The sequence below is a fragment of the Mercenaria mercenaria genome, chromosome 15 (assembly GCF_021730395.1).
Source record: "Mercenaria mercenaria strain notata chromosome 15, MADL_Memer_1, whole genome shotgun sequence".
NCBI classification, from domain to species: Eukaryota; Metazoa; Mollusca; class Bivalvia; order Venerida; family Veneridae; genus Mercenaria; species Mercenaria mercenaria.
In genome coordinates, this window is record NC_069375.1 from 48,380,159 (window position 1) to 48,406,331 (window position 26,173).

A 26,173-nucleotide genomic window follows, 5' to 3' on the forward strand; every position below is an offset into this window, starting at 1 on the left:
CTTTTATTATGATCGTTGTTTAGACTTTCTTCATATACGATTGCAAAATACAATGCATATGATTAGCTGGTTACCAGATAAATTTACTCACTCTGTTTCAGACAGCGTGTAATTTTTGTCTATTTACATCCTCTGTTATTGCCCGTATCTCGATAAAAACTAAAAAAAAATAAAACTAAACATCACAATGAAGTCAATAAATTCCATAGAACTGTTTTTTTTTTTTCAAAATAAGAATTTTCGCCTCATGTCGTTGTGGATGTCGTTTTGCGAGATAAATGGATATATTTTGATTAAACTATTAAAAAGACAAGACGTCTAAGGATAATATATGATACTACAAATGGGGTTAATATGGCACAATTGTTAGCTTGTGAAAAGTATCAGTCTTTGATGTTATCATTTTGCGAAGGCTGACAACACCCAATAGCTCCCCATCTGGTCTGTGATATTTGTTTTATTATGATACCAAAGTCTAACTCATTGGAACGTTTGTCCTGTTCTCTGTACGGGATTGGAAATGATATATATCCGAATGATATTCAAAAACAATATCACAATACGACACCGCCTTCCATTATTATTGTTTACGGTCGCTTCGTCAGTGGTAATGTAATCGATCCGGCCACTACTACCGTTTGAGAACTACCCCTAGCCAGACGCTTCTACTGTGAAACCACCCAGGATTCCACTACTACTGTTTTGAGAACTACCCACTGCCTGGCTGTGAAAAAAACAGGATTCCACTGCTATTGTTTTGAGAACTACCCCTTGCCAGACGCTTTTACTATGAAACCACCCAGGCTTCCACTACTATTGTTTTGAGAACTACCCCTTGCCAGACGCTTCTACTGTTAAACCATCCAGGATTCCACTACTACTGTTTTGAGAACTACCCATTGCCAGACGCTTCTACTGTGAAACCACCCAGGATTCCACTACTATTGTTTTGAGAACTACCCATTGCCTGACTGTGAAACCACCCAGGCTTCCACTACTATTGTTTTGAGAACTACCCCTTGCCAAACGCTTCTACTGTGAAACCGTCCAGGATTCCACTACTATTGTTTTGAGACCTACCCCTTGCCAGACGCTTCTTCAGAGAAAGTCGACCCGGCCACACATCTATTTTGACGAATAGAAGTAGCGGAGGCTGGCATTATTTCCAACACCGAATCATTGGGAATTGTTAAGATGGAAGTAGAGAAATCGTGGTGATTTCTACTGATAAAGGTTCACTCTAGGGGTAATTTGCAAAGAGGTATAACTGGAAGCCGGTTGATTTACTGGGATATTTCTCCATTATTTATAATGCAGGGGACTTTTAGTTGCTATCTTTCCGTCATGAAAGAACAGTTGATCTTTTCTACTGCTCAAATACTAGCAACAGACTTTTTCATATCTGTATCCCATTTTTTTATAACTGTAATTGTTTATTGTAATAATGCTGTATCTATTTATTTTTTTCTACAAATAACGCCTCTAAAATTTCGTTTGCCTAATCAAACAGGACGAAGATTAAATAAAACGTTCTTCGTCGATAGAACTTTTTTTTTTTTTTTTTTTTTTTTTTTTTTGTAAATTTTTGTTTTCATTTACATGATACAGAATGATCGTATCATAGATTGAAAAACAATCGGTAAATTAATTTCTCTAAAAGGCAAAAGGCACTTCCCATTTGAATATATTTCGCGGAACTTTATATGATACGCAGCCATCATACCAGACTGTACATCTCGTTGGAATTACATTATTAGAACTTTAGCAAGTGATAAAATAATAGTTAATATTTATTCAAATTAGTCAATATTTTGTAGTGAGTTATAAATTTCAAATTTTGTCCGGTAAATTTTCTTTTCAACATCCTGGATGACAATGCAGGTATTATCTGGCCAAACGAAAATACATCTGTAAGAAAACAAAATGAGTTTACATTAAGAAGTTCGTATTTCGTCAATGTCAGTATTACCTGATAAGTGTATGTTATGTAAGGTGCATCTAGATATAAACCGATGAAATGTTTCTGAATTGTCTGATGCCGCATTTATGCAGTTTAATTACTACTATCTGTGCTAGATAAGCAATGACAGCAAAAAGAAACATTTTACAGGCTATGTTTTTCCCCAGTTTCTAAAGTTCTACGATATCAATTTTTACATGTTTAAGTATAGATCACAATTTCATAATTCAAAACAAGCCTTTTTAAATGGTCGTACCATTAGTCGCTTTGATTAATACAGCATTTTCCAATGGCGTCTGGCGTGTCTCCAAATATACATGTTGATCCGTCTCCACATTCAGGTCCTTTCATCTTATTGCAGGTTCCGTTCTGGCCATTCGGACACGTCTCTTCAAAGTACATACTGTATTTATACATTTGTTGGAACTTTAATTGGACTCAATAAGGGATAGCAACTTTGAATTGAATATTTAATGTGTTATTTCATGTTTTCATTGAAATTCTGCAATGCATTTCAAACTGCACATCAAAAATTTTAGTTATCTTTTTCAATGCTACAGAATAACAGAATGAGTAACATTTGGTTAACATAATATATAAAAGGAATGAGATTGTTTTGCATTTAAGTTCTACATAATTATCATTCGTGAATACCAGGAATTGCATTTTTATACTTTATCTGGTGTTCACCCAGGGAAAGATATTTTGATCATAAATACTGCTGTCTGTCTACATTTGCATACAACAAACTCTGGTAAAGAACTAAATCAAGGTGTAGTAATCTGTAAGATTTTATTATGTCTACGTTCTTGAACCAAAATAGCATTTTTAAGTATAATTTCCCACATGGCAGAACACTATTATAAAACAGCTTTTGAAGGAACGGTAAATCAACCCAAGCAAAGATTAAACACTTGCTCTGTCCAACAGACTTCAAGGTTTGTATACAGTCTGGTGGAATTGCATTATTGCATTATGCCTCCTCCGATAGTTGCATTATTTGATTTACGTGTTTTATATCTATTGAAAATAAATGTGTGTGTTACTTTTATAACTTTCCTAATATTTTTTTTTCTTTTTTCTAAATATAAGTGGTTACCTTAATCTGCGTGTAAATCAAAATCAATTTGAATGTTACCTATACAGCATTTTGATTTAATGCAAATTGTTCCAGGTTTACAGGAAACTCCCACATCACCGACAATTCCGCAGACACCATCCTGACCAATTGGGCACTCATCTACAAAAACAGATTCTAGCATAAAACTGCTGTTATTGTCACTTTTCGTGGGGTGTTTTAACAGGAGAGAAAACGTGTGTTAACAAGGAGATTATCGCGCTCGCGTGCTGTTATAACACCTTTTTATATATGCGCGTTCCGTGGCAAAGCGTAAACGCCATTCGGCCCCAAAACGGATAATTCAAAACGAAATAACGTCAACGTAAAAAACAACTCAGACATTCCCGCGCATTTCGTGGAAATTTATAGTAGTGCAAATGGTAGGCAATATAATGCCTCCTTAAGGCGGTAACCGGTCTACATCTGTAAACAATGTTTTTTATATATCAAAATGTTCGTAAGGAACTGTAGATTATAGAACTGCTTGATGCAGTTGCAATTCAAGATGGCGTCCAAGATGGCCGCCAAAATAGATAGGTTTACATTTATTTACTTTTCCGTGTAAAATAATAGCATATATTGTGTTATTAAGCTGATACTGACTGGATAGTAAGATATAAATAAGAAAAATGCAGTAATATAGAGAAAAGAAATAAATAATACTATAGTTAAGGAAGTTCAGGCCAAAAACAAACAGAAATAGTACATTTCATAAGGGTTTCCAAACGGTTTTGCTCTGTATGTATTCAATATTGCATAAATAGATTAACTATAGGTGATCCCTTTTAATACTTCTTAAACATTTTCGATTTATTGTATACAACATACATTTACTTTCCCAGCTGGTTATTTATACTTGTATTTGACATAGTTATTTCCCTTGTTACCATTTATGCCATGAAAAATCCTGAGAAAGAAAACAACTATTAAGTATAAGGTGCATAAATAATTTCTTGTAAGGACAATCCTTTTTTAAGATGTACAGTCCATAGGTAGATTTTGAATTGAATTTAAGAGTCATAACTTTTTCATACAAAAGTGGTGGTATATATGAACAAAAACAAGAACACCTCCATTTTCAGACAATTAATGGTATGGCATCCTTCGTACGAAGTACAAATGCAAGTCATATGCAACTCATATAACTCTAGAAACTAGTACATTTATACAGAAACATTGTATAAAAATCCAAACGGTCTAGGAGGGCTTGATTCCATTTTTATGTACTTGTCAATGAGTAGTTCAATAGTAGCTTTTGACCCAAATTGCCTAAAATGTCTAGAGGTGCGTCCAAGGATAATTTGTAAAATCTAAGAATCACTCGGGTAATTTGCTCAAGATGTGAGTCTCACAGCTTCACATGTATCGCTCAATTATCAGGACAAACTTGTTGAGGACATCAACTATGGGGTGGGAGAGGTAACTGATTTGAAGTTAGCAACATTAACCAATCGACTAAGGAAGTTCTTATTCCAAATTAAATTGTCTTTCTCATTATAATGTCTGACAGATCTTAATTTGTTTTGACAAGCTGAATTCTTTCTGCAGTTGTTTAAAATCATATCAGGCCAGGGCCCAGCAGTTCATATGTTTTTACGTTCAACAGGGTATGTTTCAAGACAGAAATTAAACATAACTTTTATATTGTCTTGATTGTTTCTTGGTGTTATTAATATCTACAATGTCTAATCATGTGACCCTGAAGTACAAAACAGACTTGACCAAACCAAGTATGCAACGAAGAGAATATTTTCAAAGGTGCTTAATGGCAGCTGTAAAAAGTTTCCCCAGACTGTTCAAGCAGGCAGTGACCCTGTTCCAGTATTAAATATAGCAGTTGTTTTTAACCTTCTTTTACTCTAGATCTATTATTGTTTTAATATTTTAACAATCATGCTATGTCTCATAGTTTCACTATTTCTGTAAGACGTCTTCCAGTTTAACTTTTTTTCTTCAATAATACCCGGCGTGCACCCTGCCCATAATACTCACTAGAGGCGTGAGGCAGTAACCATAGATAGATAGATAGATTTGGCAGCTATCATGAACCCCATTTTGGATACTAGTAATGTTCCATACAAATAACCTTTTATAATCGTGTTGACAACATAATTACATACATTTTAGTGCATTTAAAAAAGATATATACAATTGAGCTCTCCTGTATATACATATGTCTCCATATACAGAAATTTAACAATTTTTGGCGGCCATTTTGGATGCCATTTTTAATATTAGTTATCTACCGCATATAATGCAACTGCATCAAGCAATTCTGTAATCTAGAGAGTGGAATGTGTAAATGCATTTCCAAAAGACAGTACTGATTATTTGTTAAAGGAATTATAACATTGCCAGTTTGTCCACGAAGTCTTGAAACAAACATCTTACTCAATTTGGCAGCCATCTTGAACGCCATTTTGGATAATATTAGTAATGTTTCATAAAAATAACCCTTTTATTATCCCCTTGACAACATAATATATATTTTAGTGTATTTCAAAAAGATGTATACAATTTAGCACTCCTGTATATCTATCTATAAGGCTCCATATACAGAAATTTAACAATTTTCGGCTGCCATTTTGGACGCCATCTTAAATATCAGTTATCTACCACATATGATGCAACTGCATCATGCAGTTCTGTAATCTAACAAACATTTTGGTATATAGAAACCTTTGTTTACTGAGATAGACCGGTACCTTGTCAGATATGCTTAGGTATTTGCAGTAGTATTAATGACGTTGAGTGACAATGTATTCATTTATCAGTTTTTTACGCGTTTTATGCTAGAATAGCGTTAGCGCATGTTGATTTCGTGTTATAACATCTGCAGAATCTCGAGGGATTGTGCAGATGTTATAACACGAAAAAACATGCGTTATCCCTACAATAATATCCAAGGACACTACCAAAAAAAAAGAGTCTTATCCTGTAGTACACTGACCAATACATGTTCTAGAAAATTAACAATTACCTATTTGACATACCGAATTGGCATTTTTTTTATTTAATAAATTCAAAAGACATTAGACCCCTAAAAGTAAATTTAAAACGACTAATAAATCATAAATCCATAATGTAACTATCTGACTGCGAAACAATGTTCTGTAAAACAAATGGATATGTCTAGCATTCTAGTACTGACCTTGAAAAGTTTGCTAAAACAGATATAAACATTAACTCAAAGTTCTTTTATTAAATATGAAAAAAGTTATAAATAAAAAAGTTGTAAGATTTCAAAATAAATTTTAATTTCTCAGTAAACTCATAACAACATGGGATAAATTCATATTGACGTTTTCTCGGTGTATCTCCGATTTCAGGGTAATGTTGAGTTGTTTTTGTTTTGTTACGACTCAAAATAGTAGCGACGCAATTTTGCAGTAGCTACTACCACAACTTGGTCGAATGTTTTGAAGTTATTTCTAGAAGTCTTTCGATTTGACATTCCATTTCAAGGCATTCTAACGAACAGCATGTAGGACTAAACTGAGATTATTATTTCTAGTGAAAATTTTATATCTAATGTACATACGTGCATCTCTTTTGCAGCACTTGCCAACTGTTTTACCAGGTAGAAGCTTGCAGCTGTATCCAGGGAAACAAGGAACACCAAGCATAGGAAACCGAAGAATACAAGGCCCATAGGAACCGAATTCACATTCTACAACTCCTGGAAAAGATTATCATTATTGTAAAAATCAAACGCCTGTCTAAGTTAGTTTATATCATAGGTTTGGTGAATTGAAATATTTCAGGCATTGCAGACAGCTTGGCTGAATTACGACCTTTCCACAAGGTAAACAAATTTGACAAGCTACACAAAGTAGAAATATTATTACATCCAATGAGGGGCTTTGAACACACAGTGCGTAAGGTCAAGTTATCGACGGTCAATGACCTAAACTTTTCGGCAACATAGGTCATCTTAGACTGTGTTAAAACGGAGTATATGTTTGAGAAGACGTCGCATTTGCAAATGTATATTCAAGAACAAACTGTGTTCATCTGCATATACAGTGCAATCATTTTAATTTAATTGCAATAATTTTTATTTAATAACAAATGTATGTACAAATAAAATTAATATCTAGTGTTTAACATGAACGATGGAGTAGATGTCATAGCATACAATTCCATTTTCATAAATGGCTATGGACATGCAATGCTTTTTCGAAGTGTATTACATTACAAGACGTTGGTATGTATTTTCTTGCATACCAGACGGGGATTTCTGGCGATTTCAACGGTGCTGGAAAAATCCACCTTACACCCCCGGGGTGTAAGATGACTCTCGTGCTGTAAATGACGTATAACGAACTACATATATACAGAAGATGTGTGTAGTAATAATAATGTTTTTCGTAAAACGGGATAAAAATTAAATACCTTGATAGTTCCTCTTTGTTCATTATAACATATTTCTCGATTCAAAAAACGTTATTTTAAGGAAATAACATAACGTTTCATTGCAGATGATAAAACAAAACCGGAACTTTTACGTTGTTTTCGTCTCTGTAACGTCATGACGTACTTCCTGTTTACGGACGTAAAGTTCCCGCGCTTTGTTAATACGCTACTACAAGAAAAAAGTGCTATAAGAAAATCGTTTGTTTGAATTTATTTTTTACTCTTCTTTGTTTAATATGGTATGCAAGAAAAAGATTCTGTCACTTGCTGTAGGTGCAGGTGGGAATATCCGGCTCTCGGGTAACTGTTTACGCGGTTACTCGGCTGGAGCCTCGTAACCGCCTAAACAGTTACTCTCGAGACCGGAAATTCCCATCTGCACCTACAACCAGTGAAAGAATCTTATATGTTATTACAGTGTTCTTTCTGTTTTTATTGTTATTGTTGTTTTTTGTTGTTGTTTATTCATTTATTCAATCGGCTCTCTTGGCGTTATGGTGACAAACACATTTTATGGTCAAAACATAGTGTCAAATATTTAGTTTACAATTCTAAAGAAAGTGCTGACGTCTAGGTTTTTATTTTTATCATTATGACCAACAATGTTTCTATGAGATATACATGATATGGATTCGATCAAGAAGATGGACAGAAAAAAATGGAACATGATTCCCAACCGGAGTGGTGCATAAAAATGTGAACCGACGCTAAAATGAAACTATTCTTCATAAAACCTTTTCTTGCTCTTGCATAGCTTACCATCATCAATCTCGTGGATAGGTCCTTTCCATTGACCATTTGTATCTGTTGATATATACAAGGGTACATGTTTTAATGAAATAAATCATCCCAGCTAATTTGATATAATTGAAAGGAAACTATTCGCAGGATACCGCTGTTTTACTTATAAGAACTTTTATTACGGCGTTAAGAAATTACCGGCATGCAAACTTTCATTCTAAAATTTGTAAAAATATGGGACTATGGCAAAGCCAAATCTTAAACTACATACGATTTTACATTACGTGATAAAGGCGTCGGAGATATTTTAAATTGGAGATTAATAACTATACATATATGGTAAACGGTTGTAAATCAGCAGTGTTAAGCTTACTGAGTACGACTGGTCCATCATTTAATTAGTTTGAGTTCTTTATTTGTTTTGTCTTTAAAAATCATTTTTTTGTGTATTTCTTTTTATCAAAGAATGATAAAATTTCTTTTCCGAGAACTTCACTTTGTGACAAAAGGCTGCTCAAAAAGGTACTTTACTAATAAATAAAAAAAAGATAAGAATAAACATGAAACATCCTGAAATAAGATACATAAATACCTGGAATATTGAATAAAACAATGAACACGACTGCACACTTTAACATTGTTAAAATCCTGCAATAATGTAACTGCGCAAGTTGATAGAACGAGGCTGTCAAATATTCATAAATATGCAAGTGCTGTATAAATTATATACTCAACGTAAAAAGTTTGTTAATAAATATGCAGCCACTCTCTCAGAAATCATAAATAGTGCATTTTTTATTAAATGTCAAAATCTTTACACCACTTGAGGAAGAAGACCCTGTTTCGTATCCGATTTCGGCATTCTCTGTTTCATGTACTCGTTGAACTTTATTCATATCCGAAGAATGCTGAACTGTATAACGAGATTACGTAATCCACTCTCTTTACCTCAGTCAGGACCCGTTTCATCAACGTTCAACTTCAATCGTAGGAACGAAATTTACCAGAAAGCATTACATGATTCTAATTATAAATTTTTAGTTAAAACAAATTGGCAATTAGAATAATTCGGGTTCTTACGTCTGAATTTCAGACTAAAAAATGTTCATAAATACGGACTTTATTATTCAGTGTCTATCAATGTAGTCGTACAATGTTACTATTTGAAAAACCAAATATTCTGTTTAAAAAGCGCTAACCAACTTCAAAAGATTGTAGACCAGAAATGCATAGCGTAAAAGTAAAGGTATGAAGTTTGTTTAGTTATGTTTACTATACCTATTCATCTTTAATACAAAAAAAATAAACAACGACAACAAAGATGAAGTATACTTTTATTTAATTTTGATAAATTATTTTGGTAAATTTTATATTTTGCAAAAGTATAAATATCGTTATTTTGTACGAGAAACATAATAAATTACCTCTAATCAATCTTAATTTCATACACGCCTTAATTATTTCATGTAATATAGAGGTTTAGTTAAATGTGTGAAGTCAATTTAATAATAGAATCAATTAACCAAATGAATTAGTTAATGTCTTTATAATCACGTCTAGATATGCAGTTACATAAAAGGATGATTTCTACCGAACGTTGGTGGTAACGGATTTTTGAGGAAAGCGATTCAGATATTTTTTAAGGAATTTTTAAAATCTAAGTTGTGATTTTCTATAAAATTGCATTTTATGGTTAAAGCTACTGATTGTATTTGGTTTGGAATGACTTGTTTTACACTGGTGTGGACGTAATTTCCCATAGACACCGTTATGTATCTTCATGTGTCAGCATTATTCTCCAGAGTGTCAAATGTTTTTAAAAATATGAACAATAAGATAAAACTGGAAAATTGTTATATGTTTCTGACTTTGCATTACATAATAATTTATATTTTATACCAAAAGTAAACATTCAATGTGAAAATGTTCTATAGACCGAACATGGAATAATACCCTGTGTTGGTGTTTCATAAATGAGGTTCTGTATGCTCGCAACAGATCTTCACTTACATATCGGAGAAGAACATAATATGAGCCGCTCCATGAGAAAACCAACATAGTGCATATACGACCAGCATGGATCCAGACCAGCCTGCGCATCCGCGCAGTCTGTTCAGGATCCATGTTGTTCGCTAACAGTTTCTCTAACTGCAATAGGGGTTGAAAGCGAACAGTATTGATTCTGACCAGACTGCACGGGTGCGCAGGCTGGTCTGTATCCATGCTGGTCGCAAATGCACTACGTTAGTTTTCTCATGGTGCGGTTCAATTATATTAATCTAAAAGCTGAAGATATCAATGGTGATTCGATAGCAGTTTATTTATTAAAGGAACTGAAAAGCTCCAAGCTCACTAAATGAAAATGGACAACAAAAGATTTTTAAGCAGCATTTGTCTGCATCCATGCCACATGTAGAATTAAACCCTGAAACAGCTGTTGGTTTCCAAGCTCAAGAAGTAAACATATCCAAAAAATAAAGAAGACATCATTCCCATACCCTCGTTAGTTGGTATATGAATGTGGATTTTGACGATTAACCACATTGAAGTACAAAATTACGGTATATTTCTAATAATATAACAAACACAAGACTAGACTGCATATTTCTTTAACTTGTTTAGAGGATTATTTTGAAGTAGATCAAATACATGTAGCAAGTCAATCGTTTTGCGACGTTGTAAAACATATAAATAGGTAAAGTTTACGGCCATGTATTTTATACCAGAAGATGTTTATTTTGGGCTTTCCATTTTTTTGTATAAAATCCTTTTGATTCAAGCTATTGGTATGATTACAGAAAATGTACCTACGGATTTAAAGCCTGAAAGAGAATCTATCACTGCTGGCTGCCCATTAGCCAGAGAATCCAGTCTGACAATTTCTTTTTTCTATCTTCAATACAATATCAGAAACTCTGTTAATGCCAGTTTACACTAATTTAATGTGAGTAGGCATCTACAAACCGAAAATTTAAGTAGCTGGTTATTGGCAAAATTTAACTTTATAAAGTCCGCCGAGAGGGCGGACTAAGAGTTGAAGAAGAAATATGATTCCTATCATGTCAAACGCTATTTAGCTTCGGGTTTTTATTATTTTTAAAAAATGCAGTTCTTTCTCTTCTCTGAAACTGTCACTATTGGTCATGTACTTATATATAGGGAATATATTATACTTCCCACCAGATCATTGATGGATGCATTTATTCACTTTCAGCATACGTAATTCTTTCTTCGGTGTTAGTTTGTTGTCCGTGTAGTGTTATTTGCCTCACGCAGATAATAGAATAAAAAAACAACATTTTTTGAAATACAATTTATATTCTGTTTTACAGTAAACGTTTTTCAATTTGAAAACTGTATTGAGTTTCCATCTAACAGGTTTGGACACGTCTTACATCTGCTTCTGTTACACTCGCTTACTCTTGCGATATGTTCCACCGTATCAAATTTCGGATTTGATAAGATGCGTTTCAAGTGTTTAAGTTACTTTTGAGTATTTCATATTCTTTTCTTTTTTAAAACACTTTTCATTCTGTCGCTGCTCTGTAGCATTGCCTTGCATGCGTGTTTTGCTGGCGAAATATTCTTATTACGTGGATTAAAAGTTGTAACAAGAGGAATGACTAATAATATCTGTCATGTGTTTACGTATTTTACAAATAATAGAATAAATAAAGCAAATAGAAGTACTTTCTTTGAAGCCCCTTAACTCAAAGCGCGAGAAATTAACGTAAGATTTCACCATTGACATACTGTGCTTTATAATTTCTTCAGAGTAGTTTTCTTTCGATAATAATATATTATTGTAACTTAAATTCTGAAAGTCGTCTTTCTAGTAAATTTCTATCTTTCACTAAAGTAACTATTCTTACAGCTAAGTTAAACGGTACATTAACCTTAGAGTGTTTTTTTGGGACAAGTAGCTATGCTTGTCAATAGATTTACAGTACAAGTTCGTCGTCATATTACTTCCAAACTTATCAATAAGGATAATTTAAAGCGACATAATAGGCTCATCTTCACTGCATGTGAACTGTATACATGTATGATACTTACGAGGAATGTTCGAAAAGTATTAAACAGCTGATTACCCCTATTCAGTAGATCTACAGAATGGTAGATACATGTATGCATTCAATAACCGTTTTACCGAGTTGTCGCTATTTCAATTTCAGTAAAAAACACAGCAGAAATATATATCATAATAATTGAAAAATACGTTAAGAATTGTATTTTTTTTTTTTACGTTCGACAGCTGAAAATAAGTCGTGCCAGATTGATTATATTTTGATGGTTGACTACATCTATGGCACGGAACTACTTATCGCACTATTTTGTTCGGTTTGCAGTAAGGAAATTCCTGCATTGTTAACTTTGGATCGATTGTGAGACAATCGAAAAAGAAAAAAATGGTTGGAAAACGAATAACAACAAATGAAGAAATTGGGCCATTTATATAAGTTCGCAGTAAACTCGGTTGTTCTTTGAAAGAGCTTTTTACCAAAATAAACCGTGTCTATGGGTCTAGTAAGGTGTCTTTTGAGATGGTTCGCAGGTGGAAAAAGAAATTTTATTGTGGTGTAGAGTCTGTCGAAAATGTTCAAAGAAAAGGTCGGCCAAAAACAGCATCATGTGACCAAAATGTTTTGAAAATCACAGAAATTCTTCAAAAAGATGTTCGATATACTATACGTGATATTGCACGCACTGCTGGTATTTCACCTTCAACAGTTCGTTTTATTTTAAAGAAAATTTTGAAAGTTAGCAGCGTTTCTGCTAGGTGGGTACCCCATATTTTGACTGACAACCAAAAACGGCTAAAAGATTGATAAAAATGTTCCCAAAATACAAAACCAAAAGGGTTTTGAAATTTTGTTATTGGTGATGAGACCTGGGTGCATTAATTTGAACCTGTAAAAAAGGTTGGGAACAAGATATGGTATAAAGTAATAGTATAACATATTTTCTTAGTTTTTAAATTCTGATTACAATAACATACATATTTGAATGTATAACGTCGCCATATTCGTGCAATGAAATAAAAACACAAAGCATGTAAACAAAAATAAGTGGATATAACCGAAAAGTATTATAAATGACGCACAAATTTATACCGACATGTTACAATCAAGGGATCAATACAACATACTGTAAGTGATAATATAATCATAAATAACGTCTATGCTATATATTATACAACGTCATAACAACATATATGGCGACAAGTCGTGAAAAATAAACTTCAATAAACATATATGTGGTGCCCAATAGAAGCTTCCATATGAATAACATAAGAGTTAGGTCACACATTCTGACTACATTAAAACATTAAACACACATTCTAACTACATTAAAACGACCTTTTAACAAATTTCCATAAAACAACATAAAGTCAAAATTGCCATTGATTAAATCGAAGAATATTGATAAAATATATATATTTGAGTGTGCCAACTGCATCAAATAAAATGATTCCATTATTTTGCCGTCTTTATAAAACCACAGAGATGTGTCTGAATCAAGCTTAATTAAATATCAAAGTATTATTGAAGTAAACATCTCCAAATAGGAAAGGAAAATAGTCAGTATCTTTTATAAAAATAGCATTTCAAAATCTTAATGTATACGACTTTAAACGTTTCTAAATACAGGACCTTTTCGTTGGAAGATAAAAAATAAAACGGATAACATGAAAATTGACAAAATAATTCTCAATGACATTTTTGCACAATTTTCCCAGGCCAGTTGTCCAGACCAGATGGAGACTGCCTTTGATACAGTTTGTTCATAACAGGTAATACAATACGCAGTACAAAAAAAGATACAAAAAACTAATGATAATGTAACTGTATACGTTAAAATTCCTTCTAAAGGTATTCATGTGTGGTAGTAGGAACTTTCTGAATTTGAAAAATATCTGTAGTAATATCATTTTTTATTGTCAACTATGACTTTTATAAATATGAACGTAATCTAGGTTAGGGGACCATATTGACAATCGGCAATTTCCGACTGACTACGTACTCTCTATATTCGATGTCGGCATTTTTCGGCTGACTACGTACTCTCTATATTCGATGTCGGCATTTTCCGACTGACTACGTACTCTCTATATTCGATGTCGGCATTTTCCGACTGACTACGTACTCTCTTTATTCGATGTCGGCATTTTCCGACTGACTACGTACTCTCTATATTCGATGTCGGCATTTTCCGACTGACTACGTACTCTCTATATTCGATGTCGTCATTTCCCGACTGACTACGTACTCTCTATATTCGATGTCGTCATTTCCCGACTGACTACATACTCTCTATATTCGATGTCGGCATTTTCCGGCTGATATAGAAATTCATCATTTGCTTGTACTGCATTGACGGCCGAAGAAAACCGAAGTAGGATAAGGAGAGTACGTGATCACACAGACATTGCCGAAAGTCATTTTGAATCCACAACCTTAAACACGTAATCCTGTAACTAAAAATATAAGCTCTATAATTCAACGCTTTTTGAATTTAACTTGGCATGAGGTTAATATATATATAAATATAGCAGATTATAATAGTAAAAGGATTGGACAAGTTATACCAACATTCACGGAAGGCCCTTCCATACAATCACACATAAAGAAACAAGACTTCTGCATATTCGTCAGGCTATTAACCGTCATAAGATTAATATATGTATTAAAAGTAAAAGAATTAGGCCACAAATTATACAAACATTAACAGAAGGCCCTTCCCTAGCGTCACACATAAAGAAAAGACTTAGCGGATAGTTTGCACTGTCGTCAGGCTATTAACTGCCATGATTAAAGGAAATGTAAAAAGGAAATTCCAAAAAATAAAAAGACAAATATTGAAATGAATAAAAAAAATGATATCGGGTACATAAATATAAATAAAACAATAACGTAGTAAAGCAACAAACAGAGGCGTGTTCCATTTTACGTTTCCTACATATGTCTTTTCACATCCGAGCCCGCGCGCGTCCAATAAAATCCCCATTCTAAGAAGGTGAAGACAGATAAAATAATAAATTATTATCACATTTCTGAAAATATCTTGTTAGTTTTGTTTTGCATTTTGTATCGCCTTAATAATTTGAATATTAATTTCAAAACCATTAGCTGTCTGTTTCAAAAGTAAACAAGTGAATGAAGTATTGCATTGCAATACAAAGTCCCCTACTTGAAGGCACTTAGTTTTCTCTACTGCAGTACAACATAAAGAACTGATATCGGTCAACGAGGATATTATACAATATGTTATAACAAAACACCTGGAATTAAATTTGTATATACAAAACCCTACAGTTGTTTCCATACGGAATTTTTTGGCCGATTATAAAAAATATTACATAAGTTATTTATAGTAATAACAATAAGAGAAACTAATCCTTAAAACTCTATTTAATATATGTCCATACGAAACTTCTAATCAGTTAGAGATAGGACAAAATACACTCAAAACTGAATGGATCAGGCATGTTGTACCATAGAAAAGTGGTCTCGATTGTTTTCTATGGCCAGTTATAAAAAAGTTACAATATCATCTATTTATAGATGTTGAAACATAGAGACGTAATTCTAAATATAAGGGTGCTTGTATGAACAATTGTGTTAAGCTACATCAAAATCCCTCCATGTATGAAGAAGAAAGTCTCCTCACAAAGCCATTCTTAAATTTGACTTTTAACCTCTAAGTGTGGCCTTGATCTTAGACCTAGGAACCTGGTTCATGCAAATGATGATTTGTCTTATGGTGGTAAATGTTTGTGCCAAGATACATCAAAATCCCTTCATAAAGAAGAAACGTTCCGGGTCACTTTTGTATATGACCTTTGACCTCTATGTGTGACCTTGACCTTAGACCTAGGGATCTGGTCTTTCAAACGACAATTTGTTTTATAGTGGTGAACAAATATACCAAGTTACATCAAAATCCCTCCATACATTTAGAAGAAATATACCGGACCATGCCATTTTTGTATCTGACCTTTGGCCTCTAAGTGTGACTTTGACCTTAGACCTAGGGACTTTGTTTTGCGCATGTTACTCCCACTTATGGTGTTGAACATTTGCGCAAAGTAATATTAAATTCCCTTTAAGCATTGTTGAGTTACAGACAGGACAGGAAAAAAGCCCTTTTGGCCTTTGACTTTCAAACATGACCTTGACCTAGCAGCTAAGGGTCCGGGCTTTTGCACATGATATGTTGTCTCATCCAAGGAAATATTTGTTCAAACTGATAATTAAATCCACTTTTGCATGTTTGCATGACAAAGTTATAGACCAGATAGGAAAAAAAAAGATCTTTGATCTCCAACTTCTAAAACGTAACATACAAATATATAGCGGTAGAGGTCACGCGCATAAGAGCGCCAACATATGTGCTTGAAAAAGTGCAGCCAACGTACGCATTTTGGCGCCTATTTTACAGAAAATTAGAAATCCTGTTTGATATTTTATTTCCGTTAAACCCATCCTGTTGTAATGTAAAAATAAGACCCCTGGCGCTCAGTATTAAGAATAAAGTTCTTGGACTGGTCAGGCCGGTGTCGGTATATTGTCTGGTCAGCGGTGTGATATTCTAGTGAGTTGGGCATTGTGCTCACTGCTACAAGTAGACTCGACTGTAAAATGGTTGAAAAAGACGCTAAATACTAGCACACACCTCATTATTTGCACATAGCAAAAGGTGAAACTGTACAATAAGAGAGTAGTAGAGATTCATAACTAAAGCAATAACACGAGATACATGTAGGATCTCCATGCTTAGAATAGGTGGCAATACATACAATTAAAATTGTATACACGCTAACATGTAGGTAAAGATACGGTGATAGATTTCAAAAATACATTTACAACAAATGCTCAGTAACAAACAAATCATTTTTAGATGGCGTTAATTAGATCCGATCTGAATAAATACGTTTTATATAGTCTCTGTCGTTTAATATGAAACAGACTAAAGGTCTATTAGTAGGAATGATAAAATAATATTAATATGTACGCAGTATACAGCAATACTTAGATCTTGTAATCGTATAGTTAAGCTCAACTATAGTAACAACATAACGTTATTATTTATAATACTTTTGTACAGTAAACATATTTCTATACTAATATATAATAATCATATAACCATGTGCCACATTTATTACTTTTAGAGCTTTAACAGCAAAATGGTTGGCAATTAAGCACGACGACGGACAAAAGGCAAATTCAAGATCCCACCTTGTTCCCATGTGCAATCACCTCAGAAATAATACCACTTTCTCTGTTAAAGATTTAAAGGCACGGGCATATTCCTTGTTAAATTCCTGTCTTGGCTGTCGAGGCGTAGCATACAAGACAAGAACTAGTATATCATTCGAAATAAAATTATATGTAGGGAAAGTAATACATTACGATGATAGCTAACACATGAAAGTTAAAACATAAAAATAGATTTGAGCCGTGCCATGGGAAAACCAACATAGTGGGTTTGCGACCAGCATGGATCCAGACCAGCCTGCGCATCCGCGCAGTCTGGTCAGGATCCATGCTGTTCGCTTTTAAAGCCTACTGCAATTAGAGAAACCGTTAGCGAACAGCATGGATCTTGACCAGACTGCGCGGATGGGCAGGCTGGTCTGCATCCATGCTGGTCGCAAAGCCACTATGTTGGTTTTCTCATGGCACGGCTCATTTATGTTATGGTCCGTCATCCATTAAATTACAAAAAGTGGACTCACGCTTTCATATTCTCAGTAACTGAACGCTACTTCTCTGGATTTTAATGCAATTCCCTTGTAGACAAATCTGCATTATATTTCAAATTTTCCAGAATTAACGTTAGTTGTATATTTTAATTCTTTCAAAAGGTAAAATATTTAAAAGTATTCTGTTAATTTTAGTGTTTGCATTAAGAAGCACTTAGTCTAGTTTTTTAAGAATGCTTTCAATTAGTACACAGTTTGTGTCTCTGTTGACTGAGAGTGATTTTGATTATTCAACAAAACCGAGGACCATTTTATGCAAACTAATTTTGTTCCGCAATACTTTGAAAGTACAATGTTATACTACATTTATACTTAGGTACTCATTATTCTTCAAAGCTATAACATCTTTTACATATGTTGGCTTTAGTGGAATAATTACACATGTTTTTTAGATGAAATGGTTTGAAATTTTGTTATTATACATGTATTATCACTTATCATGCAACACTCGGAAAAAAAGTAAATGGATAGAAATAAATAAAACTTCAGAAACTAAATGACACAATTTATGACATCAGACAAAAATGAAAACAAAGAACTATGGAATCATTTCAAACGCTTTTAAAATTCTAATCTTAGGTGATCACGATGTGTTACGCTCCCATGTCATAAGTAACTAGGTATGTAATTTTCAGTCTCCATTACGCTACATGCATTACTTTCACCCAAATGAGTCCAAAATAATAGGGGTCATCTTCTAACACTGGATATCATTCAATGACGTTTGACTGCTGTATCTCCAAGCAATCTAAAATTACTTACAGAAGCGTAAATTTGTTTTCAGCTTAAAGGCCGCTGTGACCTTTATTTCCGTCATACAAACATTGAATATATTATATAACTGTTACAGAAATCAGAGCTCGAAGGCAATATACCTAAATCATCAGCACTTACTGATCGAAAACCGTTTCTTGTCACGGTGACCTTCACTGTTACAAACTGACATTTTTGTCGAGCCCGCTTGCGGAAGCGAAGACATAGTTGTCCAATTGGCTGTTCGGCTTATGTGCGTGCGTGCGTCCGGATTTGATTGTCCGGACAATAACTTTGACGTGCATGGAGCAATCTTGTTTATATTTGGCATGAATGTAAACCTCAGTGAGACGGAGTGTCATGTGCAAACCCCAGGTTCCTATCTCAAAGGTCAAGGTCACATTTAGAGGTCAAAAGTCAAATTCAATAATGCCTTTGTCCAGAGCATTTCTTCTTCATGCATGGATGGATTTTGATGTAACTTGGCACAATTGTTCACCATCATGAGACGGAGTGTCATGCGCAAGAATCAGGTCCCTAGGTCTAAGTTCAAGGTCGCACTTAAAGGTCAAAGGATACAAGAATGACAACATTTTCCAGAGCATTTCTTCTTCATGCAAGGAGGGATTTTAATGTAACTTGGCACAAATATTCACCACCATGAGACAGAGTGTCTTGCGCAAGAACCAGGTCCTTAGGCCTAAGGTCAAGGTCACACTTAGAGGTCAAAGGTCAGATACAAGAATGACCTGTCCGGAGCATTTCTTTTTCATGCATAGAGAGATTTTGATGTAACTTGGCAAAATTGTTCACCATCATGAGACTGAATGTCATGCGCAAGAACCTAGAATTACTTCCCTTTGTTGTTTTTATAAATAGCTTATATTGTAACTTTTCTTTTATTATTGGTCGTAGGGAAAAATCAAGACCACTTTTCTGTAGTACAACATGCATGTTACATCCAATTTTGAGGTGTATTTTGACCTGACTCTACTGGTAAGGATTTTTGTGTGGATTTCTTTTTTTAAGATTTATTTACCTTTGTTGTTACTACAAATAACTTATATTGTAAATTTTTGCAATCTTTTTTTATTTGGCATAAATGTTTGCCTCAATGAGACAGAGTGTCGTGTGCAACTCCCAGTCCTTTTGACAGCTGACGGGCTCGACATGTTGCCCATGGGCATCTAGTTACAATAGGGGATATCTGTTTACTCAACGAAGTTTTAGGCAATTGGCCTAAGCTTTTTCTACCTCATTGATCGAAAACCGTTTTCTCTATTACTGTGATATTACCGTTCTGTACTGACTCGTAAATAAAACTGCTTATCTATTGTTTTTTATCCAATAATATTTTATGCCGTAAGTCAATCTCTATCAAAGCGTTCTCTGAAACAGTTTTCAGCTTCAGGTCACATTGACCTTGAATTTTAATGAACTGACCTCAAAGCAACAGGGGTCATCTATCGACTACAAGCAATCGTCCTTAGCGTTCATTAGACATTGATTAAAATACGTTAGTTTTATACTGACCTTGACCTAAATACCCTTAAAGTAAAAACGGCCAACGTTTCTAAAGCTTTTTAGTCCTCCCTTAAATGTAACGGCATTATATATGCATAAATTATCCATTTTTCCTATTCTGCACAATTTCCCTACAACAAGCTTAGAATTTTACTTCGATGTTGATTGATACCAGAAAGGTTAAAAGTTTACGAATAGCAACAAAAGCTACTACATAGTTTAACAGATACTTCTTTCTTGAAGCAATGAAGCGGTCAAGTTTTATTGGAAGAAGACCTTTCCTCGTAACTTCAACACCGGAGCAGGCATTTGTTTCTTGTTTTCGTTAAGGTTCCTCTTTGCGACCTCATTATTCACCATTGTCAATATTGATACAAGATCTTCTCTGAAAAGATCATAAGTTAGATAAATATAGATGCACTCAAAAAAGTAAAAACGCTTCATCTATTTATTATGGTGGCATATTTTTGCATACGATAACCAGATAAGTTTCGCGAAAATGTATCGAGCTTTCACGAAAAGCAGAAAACTTTTTACGAAAACATTAAAACTTTTCACGAAAAGAATTGCAAATATTAAGTGGAAAAATTTGTTAGTGCCCACTTCTGCATAAGAAAACCAGATAAGTTTCGCGAAAATTGACAAAACTTTCGTGAAACACGGTAAAGTTTTCGTGCAAATAAAATGTTATTTTGGCGAAAACTTTTTATTTTTCCTTCTTGACTTCTTACTTCCCTCTTCTAATTTTCGCACTTTTGACTTCCAAAGAGGGAAGTCAGAAGTATTGAAGTCAGAAGTGTGGAAGTTAGAAGAAGGAAGTAAGAAGTCAATAGGTCGGAAGTAAGAAGTCAAGAAGTTGGAAGAAAGAACTGTGGAAGTTGGAAATCAGAAGTCGAAAGTCAGATTTTTAAGTTGGAAGTCGGAAGTCAGGAAGTTGGATGTCAGAAGAGTGGAAGCTAGAAGTCAGAACTTCGGAAGTTAGAAAAGAGAAGTAAGAAATCAAGAAGTCGAAAGTAAGAAGTGTGGAAGTTTGAAATCAGAAGTCGAAAGTCAGAGGAAGATGGAAGTCAGAAGTGCGGAAGTTAGAAGTCAGAAGTGCAGAAGTTAGAAGATAGAAGTAAGAAGTCAAGAAGTCGGAAGAAAGAACTGTGGAAGTTGGAAATCAGAAGTCGAAAGTCAGATGTTTTAAGTTGGAAGTCGGAAGTCAGGAAGTTAGAAGTCAGAAGTGCGGAAGTTAGAAGTCAGAAGTGTTGCAGTTAGAAGAGTGAAGTAAGAAGTCAAAATGTCGGAAGTAAGAAGTGTGGAAATTGGAAATCAGAAGTCGAAAGTCAGAAAGTTGGAAGTCAGAAGTGTGGAAGGTAGAAGACAGAAGTGCGAAAGTTAGAAGTAGGAAGTCAAGAAGTTGGAAGTGAGAAGTGCAAAAGTTTGAAGTTAAAAGTGAGAAGTACTGAAGTACTGAAGTCAATTGTCCCTCCAGAGCTACCATACATGTACGAAGTTTCATTAAATTGTGTGCAAGAGTTCATGAGATTAGGCGCGCCCAAGATTGTATATGCAGACTCTATATATATAGTATAGTAACAAAAAACAAAGTCCCATAACTCTGCAGATAATTATCTAAAAGAACGTTACATTAGTACTGATCGCTTGTGTGAAGTTTCATTAGATTGTGTGTAAGGGCTCGGGAGATTAGGCGCACACAAGCTAGCATATTATGCAGACTGTATGTATATAAAATGCAAATGTATTAAAAAAAAACCATAACTGTGCAGATTCTTTTCATGTACCATGCAAAATAACAAAAAAGAAAGTCAATAACGCTAAAGATATTTTGTTCTGAAAGAACGTAACACGCACCATGCACAACTAGAGTTGTTACTGATCACTTGTGTAAAGTTTCATTAAATTATGTGCAAGGCTCAGGAGATTAGGTGCGTACGAGATTGTACATATATGCAGACATTGTGTATGCAGTATAGTAACAAAAAAACAGTATATAGTATAGTAACAAAAAGCAAAGTCCCGTAACTCTGCAAATCATTTTTCTGAAAGAAGGTAACATGCACCATGCACAATTGATAATCCAGACAAGAACTGCGGGAGATGGACACACAGACGAACGGACGGACAAACGAAGTGGTGACTATATGCTTCCCCTCTTCGGGGAGCATAAAAACATCCAAAAACTATTTAAGAAAAACCTCATAAATAGTAAAACGAGCTTAATTGTCTTTTTCCAATCCAAAGAAGCAAATGCACAGAAATGATCTCCTTCGAAGAATAAAACATTCATAAATTATGCAAATTCATTCTTAAAACTTTAGTGTTGCTGAGTATAAAACACAATAACAGAACAATCACTTGAATAAAGAAGATTCAAAGGAAATTGTAAAAGCAATACATACTTGCCCTTTAAGGCATATTTTTAAAGAAGGTTGCAAAGTGTTTGGATATAATATGACCCCTAGACTAGCTCCTAGACTATGATATATCTTTTTACAATTTTATGATTGAATGTAGTGAACTGAGCCAGTCTATATCCTATGTCCAATATCATAGTCTAGTACAATCCGAAAATTCACAAACCTCTTTTTAGGTTTGTTATCAATCAATGTCAAGAACTGACCACAGCCTAACTGATAGAGATCAGTGGCTTACTGCCACATGTTTATGCAATTTATTGAGACCATCTGGTAGCTAGGATTTACAACTGCAGGGGTTAGCTGAGTTGAAATTTTATCAGAAATGAATTTCATTTCTCTGTAGATTGGAAAATTTGAAAGATACACATTCCTTTGGCTTGTCATAAAATGGACATAATTTATAATGAATTAAACTGTAATTGTACAATAAAGGAATAGAACAGATGTGCTCTTTTCCCTGAACTGGTAGCAGAAAAAGTTAGCTTTTGCGATATTTGTGTTAAATCTTGAACATTAATAGATGGAATGCATATATAATATAGTGGTATCACCTCTTGGTGCATTAATGAATATGCAGGTTCAGGGGCAGAATAATGCATATTGAAGTGTCGTATCTGAAGGACAGTGGATACAAGTACAGGCGCGAAATCTTCAGTCTTGCTCTGGGAATATTTGAACAGAATGCTTTCATTTCTTGTTATCCTGTATTCTGTTAGTTAGAAGGTCTATGACTTTTCTGAGGAATTTTTAGCTTTAAAAAAAATACATGAAAGCACATTTTTTACATCAAAATTGGTATTTCTGCAGAAGATAGAAACGTCTCAAAGTTAGATATACATTTAAGCTTATAATTCTTGTGTTTCTTATTTGTGCAAATTTCGCATGTTGCATACTTAATATAATATTCTTAAGTTAACTCCAGTTAATTAACTACTACTATACAAATCAAGAAAAAAAACATACTTGTATAATCTCTAGTAAAGATTAGCAGAGCCAAATGTTTTAAAATAAAAATTAATTGATTTGTGAAAAATATAATGTTAAATAGTTTCAAAGTGTTTTGGTGTTGAAAATGTAACTCAACATATTAACATTTAGTTACATATCTCTTATAAGGTACATGCATTTGTCCAATTAATCGCCAGTGTAGAGAGGACATCTTATGTGTACTATAAAGTAACATTATTTGAAATTTTAAGCGCTGGTTATCACATCTTATTAGACCACTTTATTTGCTACTTGGTTTATAATAGTATAGTTTTATTCATGGAAGGCTTGTTCAATTTACCAAATACTTCATTTTAACGTTAAAAATGATTAATACTCTAAATACAAGTAAGCATCTGGTATTTCGCATAAAATATATAGCATTAGGAGTTAACATTATAACTCTGCCCTTTCATTTGAAAAATGCCGCGTGCCAAATGCAAAATATTTAGTGCCAAATGCAAAATCTTAAACATTGAGTAATAATTGTCAAATGCGATGGCAAAACAATACTGTGGAAGGACGGTGCGCCATGCTAAATGACAAATAATTTAATAAAAATGGCATTTAGCATTAAATAATATGTATTTAGCATAAAGTCATGCATTTAGCATTAAAACTGACATTCGACAATTAGCATGACGAACCGGCCCTCCATACAAAGCTGAATGCTAACATGCATTGTCCGATGCTGGCATGACATGGTAGAAGATGCTCCAAATCAGACTCATAAAACATGATGCAGATCTTTATTTCATAAAATCAAAGGACAGTTAGAATTATCTTTCAGGATTATAGACATTAGATATTTGAAATTTTCGCATTTATTATGAGAGTAAGAATATTGTATTTAGCGATTAGCATTAGATATCTGGCATTAAGAATGGTGCACCAGCCCTCCATATATGCTTCGACCTTCAATAGTTTTGTTATTTATCAATCTTTGTTAAGAAAATAAAACGTCTTTTTTGTTTGGTGCTGCAGTGACTGCAGTACGGTGCTTGGTCACTGAATAGAAATTTTATGCTGACACTTGTATTTCTTTAAATTTTAGTACAGCTTTCTCATAATTTTGTCTATATCTACTGGCTTTCCATTGGGACAACAAGTCTCAGTTTTATTATTAACACCTTTGAAAAGTTTTATAAGGTAGCAATCATAATTCTTTTTCTTGCCACATATTATACAAAGCAGTTTCTTTTATCGTTTGAATAAACTTGAGCTCGACATATTTTTTAAAATGTGCCTTTGACAAAGACATGCTGTAATAAAATTTTAAAATCCATTTTTCATTTTCAGAATCTTAATGATTAGAATAATCCTTTAAATAAGAAAAACATATTATTGTTAATAAATATATTTGCAAGATTTCGAAAGTAGTAAAATGGTTTATTCTAGATGAGAATGGTTCTTCAGTTATCACCATTAAAAATCAGTTAGGTAAACAGATTTATGATCAGCAGTGTAACACTTGACCACTAGCATGATGTACCAAATTATCCATGGGTAATCTAATAGCCATATGTGCCAATCATCTCTCTGAGAGCATTTCGGATTGTACTTGACTGATAATTTCAACATCAGTCCTGTATACAAATCTCTAAAATAGACTGGCTTTTGTCTCTATGAAATTGAATTTGTTAAAAAAGGGAAAAATATAGAAATATAGTTATTATCAGTCTAGTGGCTAGTCTATATGACCCCCTGTCTTTATTTCTGAAACACACATATCCAGGAGATGTGGCATAACCAAGGAGAAAATCGGCCTCATCTGGAATCGTCTCGTTTGCTTCTGTGTCGGTCTGGTCTGCATTAGAAATACTACTTTTCACTTTATTGCCTGAACCTAAAACGTAACAGATTTATTTCTAAAACATTACAATCACATGCCAATTAATGGAAACATCATTACTAATCAATTAAGAAAATTTATTATGACAAAATCGTGTTTTAATAGTATTTATACAGGATGTAAACGTCAGGCGTAATAATTTTATACATGCAAGGACCGGAAATGGTAATATGTCTTGCAGAGGAGTTTAGTTTGGCGAAAATGATGGCGAATTATTATGCAAAGCATATATTCCACTCAGTATGTGTTTTAATCAAGACAGTTTTGCAATGTCAAATATGCTATTAAGCTGAATTTTAAAGCGTTATTTCTAGATGATTACTCGAGCTAAATGTCACGTCGATGTAGAGTCAACATAGTATCATTGTGATGATTTAAGCATTGCTTTTCAAATTGAATTTATGATAAACCGTCCAAAGTTGCAGCTTCAGGTACCACGCATTTAAAAGAAAAGTAGGGAAAGTGAGCAATTTGTTTCTTAAACGGGGAAGGCTTTTCGAAAATAACAGAGTAGCAGTGAGGATTCTGTCCTTAAATGTGTGTTCAAACAATGGAAACTTTCATTTTGCTGCTTTTCTCATTCGATTTAAGACAAATGTCTCGGCCAGGAGGAAGAAACCTGAATTGTTTT

At 33.9% G+C, this 26,173-nt stretch overlaps 1 protein-coding gene across 1 annotated transcript; it reads right to left on the minus strand.

Annotated features, from left to right (window-relative positions):
- Positions 1-1,772: 1,772 nt before the first annotated feature.
- On the minus strand, positions 1,773-8,944 carry LOC123561354 (uncharacterized). The gene is made up of 6 exons (XM_045353660.2): positions 8,830-8,944; positions 8,256-8,300; positions 6,622-6,759; positions 3,099-3,200; positions 2,217-2,349; positions 1,773-1,908 (listed from the first exon to the last, which is right to left on the minus strand). The coding sequence occupies exons 1-5, from the start codon at positions 8,873-8,875 to the stop codon at positions 2,219-2,221; spliced, it is 462 nt and encodes a 153-aa protein (XP_045209595.2). The 5' UTR covers positions 8,876-8,944; the 3' UTR covers positions 1,773-1,908; positions 2,217-2,218.
- Positions 8,945-26,173: the final 17,229 nt, after the last annotated feature.